General features: G+C 44.8%; 3 protein-coding genes across 3 annotated transcripts; 2 read left to right on the forward strand and 1 right to left on the reverse strand.

The window, feature by feature from the left end:
- Window positions 1-90: 90 nt before the first annotated feature.
- Window positions 91-2,367, forward strand: LOC133889646 (monooxygenase 2-like). The gene is made up of 5 exons (XM_062330089.1): window positions 91-653; window positions 752-817; window positions 1,120-1,303; window positions 1,396-1,624; window positions 1,720-2,367. The coding sequence occupies exons 1-5, from the start codon at window positions 361-363 to the stop codon at window positions 2,265-2,267; spliced, it is 1,320 nt and encodes a 439-aa protein (XP_062186073.1). The 5' UTR covers window positions 91-360; the 3' UTR covers window positions 2,268-2,367.
- Window positions 2,368-13,143: 10,776 nt separating this feature from the next.
- On the forward strand, window positions 13,144-14,169 carry LOC133889466 (putative UPF0496 protein 2). Its single transcript, XM_062329978.1, has one exon. The coding sequence runs from the start codon at window positions 13,144-13,146 to the stop codon at window positions 14,167-14,169; it is 1,026 nt and encodes a 341-aa protein (XP_062185962.1).
- Window positions 14,170-15,658: 1,489 nt separating this feature from the next.
- Window positions 15,659-16,483, reverse strand: LOC133887636 (abscisic stress-ripening protein 3-like). The gene is made up of 2 exons (XM_062327585.1): window positions 16,200-16,483; window positions 15,659-16,082 (listed from the first exon to the last, which is right to left on the reverse strand). The coding sequence occupies exons 1-2, from the start codon at window positions 16,350-16,352 to the stop codon at window positions 15,930-15,932; spliced, it is 306 nt and encodes a 101-aa protein (XP_062183569.1). The 5' UTR covers window positions 16,353-16,483; the 3' UTR covers window positions 15,659-15,929.
- Between the last annotated feature and the right edge of the window lie 796 nt (window positions 16,484-17,279).

Below are 17,279 nucleotides of genomic sequence, written 5' to 3' on the forward strand. Positions count from 1 at the left end.
TTAATATATAAATTTTGCAATCCGTGCATAAGTGAGCTGTTGCCACTTAGCTTTGTTGGGCAACCAAAACACTGCCGAGCGTTTTGCTCGTCCAAATTCTCGCCCGCGTGACTGAAGAAAATGCTCAGGTGTATTAGGGCTTACAAAAAATTAGAACCAATTCAAATAGCAGCTAATTATTTGGAGCACGTCAAAAAAATTGGTGAGCCTCATTAGGACTACTAGCCGAACGCGCCCTACATCCACTTGCCGCCGTGCACCAAGATCTGGCACACACATCGATGTGTAAAGTAGTGCGCCGTTTGCTGTGGTGAGCATAATTTGGCCTGCCTGATCCACGAGCTAGCCAGTCAACGATCCATGGCCGCCGCCGGCGGCGAGGCGTCAGGAGCGGCGGCGGCTGTGGCAAAGGAAGACGTGGAGGCAGATGTCGTGATCGTGGGCGCCGGCATCGCGGGGCTGGCGACTGCGCTGGCGCTCCGTCGGGCGGGCGTGGCGCGCGTCGCCGGCCGCGGCGGCGTCGTGGTGCTGGAGCGGCACGCGGAGCTGCGCGCCACGGGCGCCGCGCTCACCATCTTCCCCAACGGCTGGTTCGCGCTCCGCGCGCTCGGCGTCGCGCACAAGCTCACCTCCCGCTACAACGCGTACGAAACGTGCGTCGCCGTCGCGTACCGATCAGGACGCGATTCGATTCTAGCTGGACTCGCTGTGCTTGCCCAAGTGACCTGCTGAACTCCATCTCTGCGCGCAGATCCAAGGTGACCAATCTTGAGAGCGGAGCGACGCAGGTGTTTCGCTTTGCCGGGAACAAAGGCAGGTCAGTACACTGATCTTTCAAATTCTTGGCGTGTCACGGCATGGATTGAGCAAGCGGCCTAGCTGAACAAATTTCGTAGCAAATTGCGATGATTTCAATCTGAAACGGTGAAACTAGTTTACCCTTCTGTTTTCAAATACTTGGAACATTTTGGTTAGTTACTAGAACATTTGAGTCATTACATTGAAAGTTGGTACTGCCCTGGTATATATGTTTGGTCAAAATTGATAAGTATTCGATGGAGGAAGCAGTTTTAACTGATACTAGTATCTCTAATTATTTGGTTGAATTGAAAAAAAAAGTGGTGGAGTGAAAGTGAGGCCGGTGGACCGAAAGGCGCTGCTGGGGGCGCTTGCGGAGGATCTGCCGCCGGGCACCATTCGATTCTCGTCCAAGCTCGTCTCCATCGACACCGAACCTGCAATCGGCGACTCGTCAGAGACAGTCGTCCTACGGTTAAACGAGGGCACCGTGATCCGAACCAAGGTACGCCAACTAAGCATCGTGTGCGTCTCTACACATTTTACGCGTGCGCGTGAACTGTGGTGATTAATGGTGCGCGTTCTCTTCGCTCTCAGGTCCTGATCGGGTGCGACGGCGTACACTCTGTGGTGGCGCGGTGGCTGGGCATGTCGGAGCCGGCCAGCTCGGGCCGGTCCGCCGTCCGCGGGCTCTCCGTGTACCCCCACGGGCACAGCATGAAGCGGGAGCTCCGTCAGTTCCTCTCGGAGGGTCTCAGGGCCGGCATGGTGCCCATCAGCGACACCGACATCTACTGGTTCCTCGTCAACAACACCGTCGCTGTAGGCAAGTCCACACTCTGCACACGGCATACGGCCTCTCTCTGCCATTGCCGCCCCCACAGTATCCTAACATCCTGATGCCAATAACACAATTTGCAGAGAAAGAAGCCGCCACGGACCCGATTAAAACCATACGGGAGGTCAGTGACAACCTGGCCAAGCACATGCCCGCGGAGTACCTGGACGTGGTGCGCCACTCTGACATGGGCAACCTCTCATGGGCTCCACTGTTGTACCGGAACCCATGGTCCCTCCTCACCGGCAAGGCAGCCCGCGGACCCGTGACGGTGGCCGGCGACGCGTTCCACCCCATGACGCCCGACATGGCGCAGGGCGGGTGCTCCGCGCTGGAGGACGCCGTCGTGCTCGCCCGCGCCCTGTCGCAGGCGGCCACGCCGGCCGAGGGCGTCGCCGCGTACGTGGCGGAGCGGCGCTGGCGCGCGGCCTGGCTGGTGGCCGGGGCCTACGTGTCGGGCTGGGTCCAGCAGGGCGGGACCAACGTCCGCGGCGTACGCGGGTATTTGGTCAAGCTGTTCCGGGACTGGGTGTTCTACCCGTTCGTGTTCCCCAGGCTCGCGGACACCATGTGGTACGACTGCGGCGACCTGACGGCGCCGCGCGAGGAAGGCAAGAGCCACACCCAGTGAAAAGGGCCGTAACACCCTGCAGGCATTCAGGCTTGTAATAGAGATAACTAAGTAACTCTGCTACTTAAATATACACTATATAAGGTGTGATAGAATAAAGCATCATGCTTATATAGTTAAGAGAAGTATCATGATGTGTATGTATCGTCAAAAATAATATTATAAAAGATAAATAGTCGGTAAGTGACGTGATATGAAGGAGCACTGGATATAGCAAAGTAATGTGACATGAAGGAACACTACATGCAGCAGGTTCATCAATACGCACTAGCCCCCGGACAGCAGCTTCATCAATGCGCACTGGCGTGAACACAGGAAGCTTCTTTGTCGTCTGATTATTATTTTCTTTTCCGTCTGACATGCTATCTAGAATCAGTGACAATAGTATATATTGCGCTAGTTGTGCCTCCTATGCATACATAATATTATATTGCATCATTAAATCTTCTCATTGATGCAAGCTGTGCAAGGCTGCTAAGTCCTCCTTCACGCTCTCTCTCTCTCCTTTGTCTGTTCTCACGTACACTAATATTATAAGGAGTCTAACATGGCTATGCTCAGAGTGATATGAAGGAGCACTGGATATAGCAAATTAATGTGATATGAAGAAACATTGGATGCAACATGTTCATGAACACTCATTGTCTCGGGCAGCAGCTTCATCAATGTGCACTAGCGTGTGCGTGAACACATGAGACTTTTTTGTCGTCTGATTATTGTTTCTTCATGTCAAATGGTCACTTACTGACTATTCACTTTTTTAATGTTATGCATGAAACGAAGCACTATCTCAGACATGAAGGAACAATGGATATCACTAATCATTTCGAATAACCTTCATCCAGATCATACAAAACATATCAAACAGAGCAACTAAATAGACTAACGTGGATACGCTCGGAGGCCACTGAGACGGCACGACCTAATACTAATAGAGATAATTTCTTATTTGTCATCAGAAGATAATGTGATTCTCTATTTATCACATCATAAAATGAACCTTTTTATTTGATACTGTTTCTAATTTTTATTCATTTCTCTCCACTTTCATTCATTTTATCTATAAAAAAGATATATTTACTCTTAGGGAGCCAATAACAGTTAATCGAAGTTTATGACTACTTAAATACTGAATCATAGAATGTGATGTATTAGATAGTTGTAACAAATTTCTTTATGCTTCTATAGAGTTTTTGAACTCTAAATTTGAATGAATAAATCAAGACATATGAATTTCTAAAATCGTGTTGTTTTCTAACATTTGTAACTATGATTAGGCATAGCAAACGCCTAAATTAATTTTTATAATAAATATCAAAGTTGTAGAAAATTTTATGTACATAATTTTAATGTGCATATTTGTTATGTTTACTGTTGTAGAAAAAATAGATATAAAAATAACAAGGTGAACTGTACACTATTATTTTCATATCTATTTTTCTATAACACTTAACAAAACAAATATGCACATTAAAATTATCTACACAAAATTTTCTACAACTTTGATATTCACCACAAAAATTAATTTTGGCTTTTGTTATGCCTAATCATAGTCACAAATGTTGGAAAACAACACGACTTCATAAATTCATATCTGTTGATTTATTCATCCAAATTCGGCATTAAAAAACTCTATGGAAGCATAAAGAAATTTTACAACTCTCTAATATATCATATTCTATGATTTGTTCTCTAAGTAGTCCTAAACTTTGATTAACTGTTGGTGGCTCCTCAAAGGCAAATATGTCTTTTTTATGGGTAAAATGAATGAAAGTGATGAGGAAGAAATGAAAATTAGAAGTAGTAGCAAATAAGTAAGTTCGTTTTGTGGAGTGGCAAATATGGAATCACATTATCTTCTAATGACAAATAAGTAATTATCTCCTTGCAATAACACATGTGATGCATGCTTGTAAAGCTATCTATTATTATTTTAATAAAACAAGGTTAAAAGAAGTCATCTCTTTTGCTCTTAAGACCTAAAAATTACCATGTTGATCGGTCAAAAAAGAGAAGTCTACACATTTGATTTTTGTGGAGCCAAGTTGTAACGATTTTTGTACAATTAGTCACGTTGGACTATGCAAAACCTCTTGGAGATATTACCAATGTATGCTCTAACTGACTAATTTCACAACACCACCTAGTGTTGGTAAAAAAAGGTACAAGCACCAATTATCAACATTTGTATTGCCTTTCTACTTTGATAATATTGCCATATTTAATCTATGCTGCTCCAGTTTTGCTTCAACATTGCACTCCTCAAATGATGTCATTTATAAACAACTGCTTTGTCAAGACGTTTGTTGCCCGTCCCATTTGATATTGAGATGGGATCCTAACAAGAAAATGCCAATTTGTTCAACTATAGGGCATTCGGCTGCACAAAATAAAATAAAAAAGATATGATGTTGTGTTCTATGAGGTTATAGCTTTAGGTAGGTGGAGGAGCAATGTTAGAGTACGTGGAAGCACAACCAGGATCGCAAAGACAAGATCACATATAACACCAGAAGCACGGTGTTTTTTAACGATGTTTAGCCATCTGCTTACATCCTCAGGGCATGACTACGGATGTTGCTCCCTCAATATTATTTGTATGTCATCCTACGGTTACAATGGTGGCGCCTCTTATTTATAGGCTCAAAAAAAAAACAAGTTTGACTATAACTCTATCCCTAACCATCTAATTTAAACTCAAATCTATCTATAACCAATTTTTGTACACATATTCAACACATATACAACAAACTCCACCTTAGAGAATATGCACGCCATCTTGAAGCCGTATATGTGAGAACCCTCCGTGTATGAAGACTTGAGTCGACTAGTTCCGCTGCTCACTTCGAATACCTGGTGAGGATGCCTCACCGTCAGGACTGAAAACTATAAAGTTTGCAGCCCCCTCCTCTATGGCATCACCCTTCAGTTTGTACTGATGAGCTCTTGTCTTCTCGTTTATCATCATAGTCTTGGCATCCGGCATCACCTTCAAGATCCTCTTATCTGGCACCATCTGATACAACCAACCTTTTTCATGCAGAATTCCAAGTGAGATCAGATTCCTTATAAGTCCTGGCACATACTGCACACCCTCGAGTAGCACCCCCAGTCCATCATACATCTTCAACCTAATGTTGACAACTCCTATGACACGATACCCTGTGTCATATCCCAAGTGAGCAAGACCAAGATCACCCTTAGTGTATGACACGAACCACTCCTTAGATGTTGCATGATATGAACTTGCAGAATCTAATAACCACGCTATATCACAGACTTATCACTCTATAGTATGAGAATATCACTATTGCTCTCTAAGTCATCTTTTTTGGAAACCACAATATATGCCACACCCTTCTTCAGTTCGAGACAATGTTTCCTCACATGTCTCCAATCTTTACACTTATAGCATTGTGGCCCCTTCTTCTTTTTCTTCTCAATCTCCCTGCCTCGATCACTTTTGACCAGCAAAACATCTTCTGATGAACCCTGACCTACATTTTTCTTCCTACTTCGATGAAAAGAAAACAACATCGTAAGGATATCTTTCACTTTAGTTGTCTCTTTACCATATGTCAATGTAGTGAACAAATGCTCATAAGACCTTGGCAAGAAATACATAAGAATAATCACCTTGTATTCATCATCAATTGTCACCTCCACCTTCACAAGATCAGTTACAACTTAATTGAAGATGTTTATGTGCTCAGCAAGATCCAACCCCTCCTGTATTTTCAGGCCATACAATTTCTGCTTTAGATACAACTCCTGAATCAATGTTTTGGACATGAACTGATCAGCCAATTTACCCAAATCTTATTAGGTGATGACTCATCCATGATATGGTACATGATCTGATTTTATAGACACAAACTAATTATTGCCGTCGCTTACGCTTGTCATTATCTACGGTGGCTAGCTTTGACTCCCGCGGAGTCTTCAGGATACCATGTTGTGCCAGCAGACCTTAACTCTCGTATAACATATCATGAAATTGCTAGTCCCATCAAACCTTGTCAGCTCGAATTTGGACGTCATCAATGCCATCTTCACATTGTCGTAGATTACCGAATCCCTTCACTCACATGCATTTCATGTGTGATGGGCACACCACCACATGCTTATTCCGTGCCCTGTCTAGACACGCCGCCGCACACATTCCGAGTCACGCGCGTGCCGCCTCATGCACCACATGTGCACTATCCACCACTCTCGAGCCCCGTCGACAATCACGCCGCTCGCACACCATGAAGCCGACCTGCTCAAGCACCACCCGTCATTCACTGTCAACCATCGCAACCACCGATTCACGAACAACCCAATTTTAATTTTCGATAATCCCGTAGACTCTCCATGCTTTGGTTGCCCTGTTGTAGTGCTTGTTATATTGCTTAGCGCCAACCAATCAAACATGCTCTCCTTTTTTATCCTAGCCACTGCACTTAGAGATCGAGTCCAACTACAATTCGTCGGTCACCAAATTTGTAATATACGTCGGACTCCATGTCCAGGTTCAGAACACCAGCCATGCATGCATGTGAGTTCAAAGATAACACCACATCTATGCTAGCCACACATCCAACTCATGTGACTCTAACGAATATAGTCTCGGTCTGTGTTATCCCATGCATGCAACGCTCGCATCGCCACGCACTCCTGGCCCTCTTGGCGCACTAGCCTTAGCGCTCACAACAGCATGGACTCCCGATCGGTTTCTAGCTTGCCACACCTGAGGTCCCACCTAGGCCAACACCCTACTGAGCATCAGTGCTTGGGCCCGATCTCATCCTATCGTGCCAACTACATTGTGCCCTCATGGGCTATAGCAACCTCCACCGGTGCTTGAGCCCTCCTACTACATCACGTTGATAACTGTCCGTGATTACTACTCCTTCGCTAGGCCAACGCCCTGATCCACCGACTGGGTCACACGCCAGTGGCTGCATGCCTGCTCGGGCCGCCTCTGCTCATAGGCCACATCACTCGGCTGGGCCAGCTACCCAGTCGCCCTTGACCAAACCGAACCAGGCCCACTCAGGCAGCTGCTTGTGCCTACTCGGTGCTGCCGCCTACTGCGTGCACCTGATGTCTGGGCCGCTTAAGCCTGAACTCACCCTAGTTGACCTGGTCGCACCAACCTTGGCTTGGAACCCTATCCACCGTACACATGACCCTAGCTACAACTTGCAATGTCGTGTTTGCCGCCACGATGTGCAACCCTTGAACAAACTGGATCCATCAACCTCCAAAGTTCACCATAGCCTTCACTATCATAGTTGTTGCTCCACCTTGAGGAAGCAACAGTTGCTTCGATTTTGATTGAATGCCTATCAATCAAATCATGAGTCAAAGCTACCGCACTCGCCTGTAACATATTCCAGCTGCATAGCAGACTTGGTCATCATGTCTAACTGACCCCTATTGAATAGCAGCCTTCATAGTCCTTCTTGTGCCATGTATGCCCCATGGACTATGCAAGCTTTACATGGTGTGGAACATCTCCTTGTACCTTCACATGATCTTTCTCCAAGGCTCTGGTACCACTTGTTAGAGTACACTGAAGCACAGCCAAGATCGCAAAGCCAAGATCACATACGACACCAAAAGCATGATATTTTTTTAATGAGGTTCCGTCATCTGCCTACATCCTCGGAGCATAACTGGGGGCGCTCCTCTCCCAATATTATTTGTCTGTTGTCCTACGGTTACAACAGTGGGGCCTCTTATTTATAGGCCCAGAATTATAAGTCTAACTACAACTATCCCTGACAACCTAATTTAAACTTCAGCCTATGTGTAACCAACTTTTATACACATATTTGACACATGTACACAAGGGCAGAGCCAGGCGGTATTTTAGGTGTCACAGGCACACCCCAAATACCCTGATGCCAGTATAGATTAGTTCTTTGTTGAGTAAAAATTCACAGATGTCAGTACAGATTAGTGTCATAGGCACACCCAGAATTCTCGTGCAGAGGGTGTTCTAGCTCCGCCACTGCATGTACAACAAGCAAGACACAACCTGCAAGCAGTGACAGAGCTCTATGTCCAGCAAGACCAAGGCCAACAATAAAAATTAATCAAACTGAAAAAGAAATGGAGAATTGGGGAAACTCGGCAAGTATGTAAATGAGAAAATGTAGAGAAGGTAAAGAGAACAAACTCGGCATAAAGGATTCTTATCCTGTGGTATCGATGGTATAAAACACCATCTCTAGTCCATGTTGGAGCAGCCACATAGGCTAGTGCTCCCGGACAACATCCGGTCATGACCCTTGAGCTACCAAGCCACTAAGGCAAGGCTTACCACAAGCCTCTCTTCCAGTTAGTTGTCTTCATCTTCACTTCGGAGCTTGAGCCACCAAGGCAAGTGTTTTCACGTCCTCGTACAAGCGTCTTGCCGCCACTCTATACCTTGTCAGAGGGTCAACAAGCTTGAGCTACCAAGGCTCACGGTGCCAAAGAGTCACTAAGACTCTAAGACGTCGATGTACCACTTGGTATAATGTAGGATCACTCTGTGATCCCCTCTCTTGGAAACAATACCTAGCAACAATTCTCTCTAGACCTAATAGCACTAATCACTCTCTAATATTATGCTAATTGCCTTAAATGATAACTTTTAACACTTTGATAGCTTGGATGTCTTCTCAAGTGTATATGAGCTTCCCTGGACTCTAGCATACTCAAATGACTGAGTGAGGGGGGGGTATTTATAGCTTCAAACCCGTGAACTTGCAGTTGCTACAATGGTCACATTTTTTTGAACGCCGGATGATCTGGTGTGCACTATCTCTGAACATTGGACCTTTTAGTGTGTATCGTCCACCCAGGACTAGCCTAGCCATTGGGACTTCACTCAAACTCAATGAGAACACTAGATGTTCTGCTGTTATCTTTAACTCCATCATTGGATTATTCGATGTGTAGATTTGAGCCAATCAAGCCACTTCTCTTGTTCATTTCTCCGACGTGTAGAAGCCTCTGATCGTCGGACCATCTGGCGTATACAGCCAACTCTTCATCACTAGAAACCAACTTCTGGAAAATGCTCCAGCGTAGCCAACTGTTCATCACCGGACCATCTAGCATGTATGAAGCAGCTAGGAAGAATCCTCTAGTGTGTACCAACGCCTTTGCGCCACACCATCCGTCGTGTATAATTTTTCTGGGACTTGTCTAATTCAATCCAATCTTTGTCCGCTTCAGTGGCTTCTTCATGTATTGCGTTCATGAGGCCTCCTACTAAGGCATATTCTTAACAAATATGTTAGTCACATTGATTATATTATCATTAATTACCAAAATCACATACATGTCTAAAAAGACTATGTTCGCTACACTTAGGAGCCGTCATAGACTAAATATCCTCAGACGTTTGCTAAGGCAGGCATGTCTATAACAAGCCAAGCGTCTAGGTATGAATGAACTCACATATTGTTTTTATAAATTCATCAGTTTCTATCTTACAGATACAAACGACTTTTAGAAAAATCCATCTATGATATTGTCATAGACGATTTCTTGTAAAATCCATCTGTATCTAGTCGGTAGATACATACAGATTTTATAAATATCTATCTGTATATAAAGACCCATGAGCATTTTCAAATTTGATCGCCCATCTCTCCAGACTCTTTTGGCTTCCAACACACACAAACCGCTTGTCTCTCCTCAATATAAAGCGACAAGGAGTGTTCTTCTTTCGCAGTCCTCATATCCAAGTGTTCCACTGTATTAAGAAGCAAGGAGTGTTCCGCGTCCTCACTCGCTATCAACGTTAGAGAAGCTAGATCTCGGCAAGGGTTGAATCTCTCTCACTGCACTGAGGTGAATATCATATGATTCCTTTTACTATACCGAGGTTTTTATTGCTTCGATCTGTGCAACTGATGGCACAATCTTGTTTTCGTCATAGATCTGTAAGGGCACAATTCATTGGAATTAGGATGTGCCATGATAGGGTTGTCCCTATGGCGGCTTTGATGGCGCGGATGCTTGGTGTCAATTTTGGCCCGGTAGAGTTCATCTTCTTCGCTGCTATGAAGGCTCCCTCTATCGACCCTATGTATGCCGTCAACTGTGTTTTATATTTAGTTCTACCAGATGAAAATTTCTCCATTATTGTTCGTCAGAATGGAGATATTTTTGTCAACTACAAGGCATGATTGAATGCTCATTTCTTGTTGAACCATGGGTGGTGGTTTGGTTTCAACGCAGTCTGATTCTGACTGGTGCATGAGATCGTCTTGGTGTAGCCATTTTCATATGACTGTGAGCTACTTATTGAAGATGATTCTTGGGTTGACATTATGCTGAAACGCAGGAGATTGAGATAATGTCTATCATCTTATCTTTTTGAAAGATGGCGTCGATCAACCCAAATTATCGATCACTTTTCATATTTTTGGAAGACTGTTGCTATGATGTCAATCATTTCATCCTTTTGGAATGCGGCGTCGATCAACCATTAATAATGCATAGCTAGCTAGGTTTATGTGTTCTGAATAATGTGTAATTTGCACAATGTGATGTTCTTAACCTTTGTGATATATATATATATATATATATATATATATATATATATATATATATATATATATATATATATATATATATATATATATATATATATATATATATATATATATATATATATATATATATATATATATATATATATATATATATATATATATATATATGCGCTTGTGTTTTGTGTTCTGAATAATATGTGATCGATGTTATGAATAATATGTGATCACTGTTCTAAATAATGTGTCAATATGTTTAATTTAAGAATTATAAAGTTTATATCTATGTGACTCTTTCCCCTATCAGCCATGAAGCAAAATTGCTTATAGAGGGAAAGGAAGACACATATGGTTTTTAAGAAAATTTGTTTATGACAATAAATACAGACGGGTGCAAACAAAACCCGTTAGTGACTCTTAGTTATCATAGAGGGTTTAAAGAAATATCATCTGTGACTCTTACTATATACAAATAGTTATCTCGAAAATCCGTATGTGTTTAAGTGTATTGCAAACGGTTTTAAAATCGTCTATAGCAAGCTAACGACACATATAACTGTTTATGATAAGGTTTAAAATCCGTATATAAATACCCATTCTAGGGTACTATAGTAGCATGAGTCATCTTACTGGTTATTGCAAGATTTTACAGTTCAGGTTGTAGGTGTTGTCAAAAAGTTTGCTCGTTGTAGATTTGATGCATAGGGAGATATACATGTGATGTCATGCACTGATCTGCAATATTACAACTACAAGCTTTCTGTTGGGGATTCCTTGTTTGTTTGTGTGATCAGCCGGAGATGCTCCTCCTCCTGTGCAAGCAAGAGCACTGCATCTCCAATGCAGCAAAGTGCCACCCGAAGTACCAGAAACACAAAAGATGGAATCCAGTAGGTTGCAACAAGCGAGTATGAGCCCCATAGGTTGCAATTTCACACGTTTACCGCTTTCTTCTCGGCATGGTTCACAGCTAGCGAAACTTTGTTTTCGGTTTTAGGAAACCTTCCGTCATTAGTAACCGGATTTCTTCCTCCCGACTCCCTTGTGAAGTTTGCCAAACTGGTCGAATGGTCAGTTTTTTAATTTGAATTTAAGGATTAGACCATTGGCAACCATAGCCAAAACGAAAACTCATACCTAGCGGAGTGGCAACACATCTGAATTGGCATTTTAAACAGTGGTTTGAATCCCACGAACGATAAATGTTTTAGCTTTTTCACTTCCCGAGAAATTTAAATGTAGATTCAAAATTTCTGATGGGGTTCAAAATTTTTCATAAACTGAGAACATTTTCCCGCTTACAACAGCAAATCGCCACCTTCAGTCTAAACAACTTTCATGTGAATTTTATTGAATCTTGACAACATTCACTTGTTCCGAGATAGTTCTTTCGAGCATCCCATCCGGTCTGTTCATTTGTCACGTGAATTAGCCGATCTGTAAGGCGCTGGTACGTCCATACTGCACCAAATTCTTTGGTTTTCAGGCCTTCTCATGGACAGTTCTGAAGAAGCAATGATGGTCAAGAACCCAGCCAAGTACGCACGTACACTGATCAAGGGGAAGACCGTGCGTTGGTACAGGCCACAGCCATCAGAACGGAAGCTGTTTTTGGCAATTTGGGTACCTGAACCACCTAAACCGTCGCCAATTTCCCTATAGATCACAAGTTCACAACAGCAGCCGCCAAGAAAGCTTGCACACAACCCAAAGGGCTCCGGTACGGCGACTGGGAAAGGACAGAACTGAAGATACAGATGTGGAGTGCAGGAGTTGGTCATGAAAGGATGCAGCTGAAAACTGCCTGAACCTGAGGATCAGGAGATATGGGCCCTGATATCCAGGGGTGTCAGGGAGCAGCAAGCCAACCTGAGTTGCACAAGTTTAGACAACGTTTTTGGGGAGCAGTAGTACAGGACAAAGCACAAGATTTTTATCAGTTATGGTGCTTGCATATAAAGCCTGGGGTGAGGTGAGGTGAAGTCCATTCTAAGCCAAGGCAAGCCGCATGGTTAAGTTGCATCTGGATAAGAGGCGAACAGTGCTTCGAAGGACCAAGAACTTAGATAGCACAGTTCTGTGAAGAACCAATCTGTCCTTCCAAGGTGAGGGAGAAGAACAGAAGATTGAATTTTGCAAATGTCATTGTTTTCTGTTACTAATACCATCTGTCCATGTGCGTCATTTCTCAGTTGCCTTTAGTACAGTACCCAGTGGGTAGTAGAATTGATGGTTTCTCTTTGCAAAACATTGAATGACCTGAAGATGCCTGCAATGCTCCATAGCACTTGGACTTCGTAGGCTGAAAAATCGTGTGCTTTGCAGAGACGGTGGAAATGCCGGTGCGTACGCTAGAATCCCTGAGCATAGAGGAAGAGTACAACAACACACTGCGGACGCAATCCAACGCGCGCTTCCTATCAAACAAACAGCAATCTGAGGAAGAAATGGAGGCGCTTCTTGAGACTCAGCAGGATCTCATCCCTCCGGTGCTTCAGAACGTGATGATGCACCGAAGAACTCCTTCAGAGATTGAGCTGGCATTGGCGGGTTACTTCGACGCCAGCGCCGAAGCCTCGGAGATGTGCCGGCAGCTGCTCAGGAACATCAAGAGCACCCAAAGCAACTACCAATCGATGGACAGCTTCCTTGCAAGCATGTCAGACAGTACGGCCAGCACTAGTGCCAGTGCTCCCCTTGCTCTCAAACCATCATTCGCTTTCAGAAGCAACCCTTTCGGCGCCACGACACGAAGCAACTTCAGGCAGATCCACGGCAAGTACTCCTCCATACTCCAGAGCATCAAGTCCAGCCACAGGAAGGTGGCGAGGAAGCTCAAGATCGTGAAGGCCGTCAAGAAGCTCGGGAGGACGTGCCTCGTCGTGGCCTGCGGCGCGGCCGCGGCGGCCGCCATTGGCGCGGCGGCGCACCTCCTGTTCTTCGGCCTCCTGGTCGGGTCGGCGGCCGCGGGGCTCTGCCCAATCGCGCTTAAGAGGCGGCTGGTCACGGCGGAGAGGACGAAGAAGAAGCGGTCCAGCAAGACCAGGTCACTGATGCGGCTTCGGGAGCAGCTCGACACCGCGGCGAAGGGGACGTACGTCCTTGGCAGGGACTTCGACACGGTGAGCCACCTCGTGGCGCGGCTCTCTGACGGCATCGAGCGGGAGAACGCCATGGCGAGGCGGTGCGCGGAAAGGGCGGGCGATAGGAGCTCGGTGCATGAGATGGTGAGCGAGCTGAGGAGAAGCTGCTCGAGCTCGAGGAGGCTCGCCGAGGAGCTGGAAGAGCACGTGTGCCTTTGCCTTGCCACCATACATAGGGCTAGAGTTTTGGTGATCCAAGAGATCTCCAAGCAAGAATGATTTTTAGGAGTAGTTGATAGATAGATAATTACAGCACGCATATACCATTTTTCTGAGGAGATTTATTTATTGGAAAATGCTATTTATCTGATGATAGGTTTCTTGACAAGAAATATATCGAATTTCATATTGTAGGATGAACTTAGAGATTCATGCAGCCATCTCCTCTGTTGAGCTCCTCCAGCGACGTCTTCTTCCCTGGCAATAGCAAGGTTAGGGTTAGGATTTCAGGTTGGGGTTCAAGTTTTTAGGATTTTGGGTGTTGCCAACTTAAAGGGAGGCTACTGGCACATCGGTGGTGGAAGGCAGTGGGTGGGATGGTGAAGCAGCGGGGGCATCACCCGCTGTGATGGTGGAGGACCACCGGTTGGGCAGGGTTGGCAGTGGAGGCATCTTTCTTGGAAGTGGTTAGTGAGGGAGCGGTCGGGGGCGGCAGCTTTGGAGGCGGTGGTGCCGCTGGAGCCATTCGGAGTGGCGACGGAGGCGGGGGAGCACGGGATCCATCATCGGCATGGAAGAAGATGCACTCGGAGGGAAGAGCGGAGGAGGAGGGAGGGTTGGTGGTGAAGGCGGCCACCAGTGGGCTGCACCGTCTCTGAGGATAGTGCTAGCGAGGCGGCAGGGTGGCGACATGCGGGGCGGAGTAGGGTGGTAGTGTCGGGAGTTGAGTAGGGAGGTGGTGGGGTGGACTGTGGAGTGTAGAGTGGGGATTAGAGTTAGATATTTATATGAAGGTGAAGTTGATATGGGACGTCCGATGAAGATCTAACGGATGGAAATTTGGTAGATTTTACCCTCTAAAATCTGTTGACTGATAACTAGACGGACCCATATTTATTTATTCAATTGGGGACATTGAATTTTTTCAATAGGGGTTTTGAGAAAAATATCAAGACTCAAGATCATATACAGTTGATCCAATGAGGAGGCACATGAAAGATTCTAAATTTTCAAAGGTGCTATATATCCATAAGGGGTTTTTTTTTTTTTGCTGAAGTCACGGTTCTGATCCATTATTGGATCAACATCCAGCCAAGCAACAAATTAATATCATGCACCTCCAATTGTAACAAAAGTTGACTTATGCTTAAAAAGAAAACCAAGTGAAAAATATCATAACCGATTTTCAAAACATTGACTAGCAAATTAGATTGTTCTGCAAAAATAAAATTAGACAAGGCTGCACGCGACCCTACATCTCTCTCTCTCTCTCTCTCTCTCTCTCTCTCTCTCTCTCTCTCTCTCTCTCTCTCTCTCTCTCTCTCTCTCTCTCTCTCTCTCGAGTCTTTTTTACCATCCTTGGGAGGTACCAAGAATTATGACTAAGGAGGTACTAAATTTTGGTACATAGGTATCAAATTTTGGTATCTCTGAAGGTATAATTTGATAGTACTTCATAGTATACCTCCCAAGAACTGTAAAAACACTCTTTTTTGGAACTGGCATCTCTTTTGTGCAATCATTTTATCAAAATGTTACAAGTAAAAAATGAAGAGCACAATTAATCCACATTATTCGAGTAAAATCAGAACACATCTCAATAAAGAAGAAATAAAAATGATTCGATACACATCATACAAACAAATTGTGCAATACTGCACACATTTATTCCATACTTTGTTTTATACTTGGACCTGACAGAAATACCTAGTCCAAATCAAGACCTCATGCACACGAATTCATGAACAAAGCAGTGGAAGCACACAGGCCGAAGCATCAGCGGTGGCTGGCACTGCATGCGACGCACGTATGACCGACCTTCAGTGCTCGCCGTGCTTCTTGGCGTCCTTCTTCTCGTGGTGCTCGTGGAAGGCGAACCCGGCGGAGCCCACTGCGGCGACGGCGGCGACCTCCTCCTTGATCCGGTGGCCGTGCGCGTTCTCGGGATCCTTCTTGGCCTTGTGCTTCTCATGCTGCAGTCACACACAAACAGATTCATACAGATCAAGAGCTGAATCACGTACCACGTGAATCTTTTGCCAAAATGCATCAGACGTGCATATGAAGGTCAGAGAACTTGGAGTACTTACCAGAGCATATGCACCGGCGGCAATGGCGCCGAGCTCGCCGAGCTGCTCCATGTGCTTGTGGTGCTTCTCCTTCTTCTCGTAGTCGACCACGCCGGAGCTCTCCTCTTCCTTGCGGTGGTGGAACAAGTGGTGGTGGTGCTTCTCCTCGGCCATGATTTGTCAAAGCAAGATCAAAGGTTTCTTTGAAAATTTCTCTGGGGAGAGAACTAGCTAGCAGACTTGGTGGATGTAGAGACCGAGGTGCCTAATGGCCTGTATTTATAGGAGACCAACGGATGTTGCAATGACATAAGCGCCTTGCGACGATTCATCCATTGGCTAGTATTTTTTGGAGGGCAATCTATGGAGTACTCATGTCCTTGATATGGACCGGAAGGAAAAGATTTTGCCAGAACTGCCGCGTAAACGGGACCATCAATTATTTTTTTTAAAAACACTAATACAACTCGTAGAGGTACGCACACACTTATATCACCATACTTACTCACACATCTTTATGGGCTATTCAGTTGTATGGCATCCAAAACTGGAGAAAGACTTCTAAGCTAATTGAGCAGTGCGACATACTTCCGCAATAATCTTGCACTATCCTGCGAATGTCCGCTACTATCTCTAGAAGAGGATGCCACCCTTCTGTTTGATTATCCAGGAGCAGCCCATGACCATCCAGTCCATTTCACATGAAAAATATTTCCATGTAGTTTCGCCACATTTCAAGGGGACACAATTGTGTTTTGACTCTCCACGGAGTAATGCTTTGCCTTCTTAGCACCACCGTTGTTGCTCATTGAAGCGGTATCCCCCTTAAAACTATCTCCAACAGATACTCTAAAAATTCATTCTATATAATACTATTACAGTATCCTCTAACACTATTACAGTAGTCTTTATTTTTTCTATCTCTAACAGCTATCATATTTCCTAACTTCTACTACTCTTCTCATTCCTCCGGACCCACAGTCAACCTCTATAAACAGTGTTTTTGCGGTGCTACAGTGTTTCAGCAAATTTGGAATATTAGATTCTCTCCTCAACACTGTAGCACTGGATACAGGCTCTGATGCAGAGAAAATTCGAGTG

The sequence above is a fragment of the Phragmites australis genome, chromosome 13 (assembly GCF_958298935.1).
Source record: "Phragmites australis chromosome 13, lpPhrAust1.1, whole genome shotgun sequence".
NCBI classification, from domain to species: Eukaryota; Viridiplantae; Streptophyta; class Magnoliopsida; order Poales; family Poaceae; genus Phragmites; species Phragmites australis.

Coding starts and splice junctions, on each gene's coding strand:
- LOC133887636 (XM_062327585.1), bottom strand. CDS start 16,352: ATGGCCGAGGAGAAGCACCACCACCACTTGTTCCACCACCGCAAGGAA. Junction 16,083..16,199: donor CCGCCGGTGCATATGCTCTG/GTAAGTACTCCA, acceptor GTGTGACTGCAG/CATGAGAAGCACAAGGCCAA.
- LOC133889466 (XM_062329978.1), top strand. CDS start 13,144: ATGCCGGTGCGTACGCTAGAATCCCTGAGCATAGAGGAAGAGTACAAC.
- LOC133889646 (XM_062330089.1), top strand. CDS start 361: ATGGCCGCCGCCGGCGGCGAGGCGTCAGGAGCGGCGGCGGCTGTGGCA. Junction 654..751: donor CGCTACAACGCGTACGAAAC/GTGCGTCGCCGT, acceptor CTCTGCGCGCAG/ATCCAAGGTGACCAATCTTG. Junction 818..1,119: donor TTTGCCGGGAACAAAGGCAG/GTCAGTACACTG, acceptor TGAAAAAAAAAG/TGGTGGAGTGAAAGTGAGGC.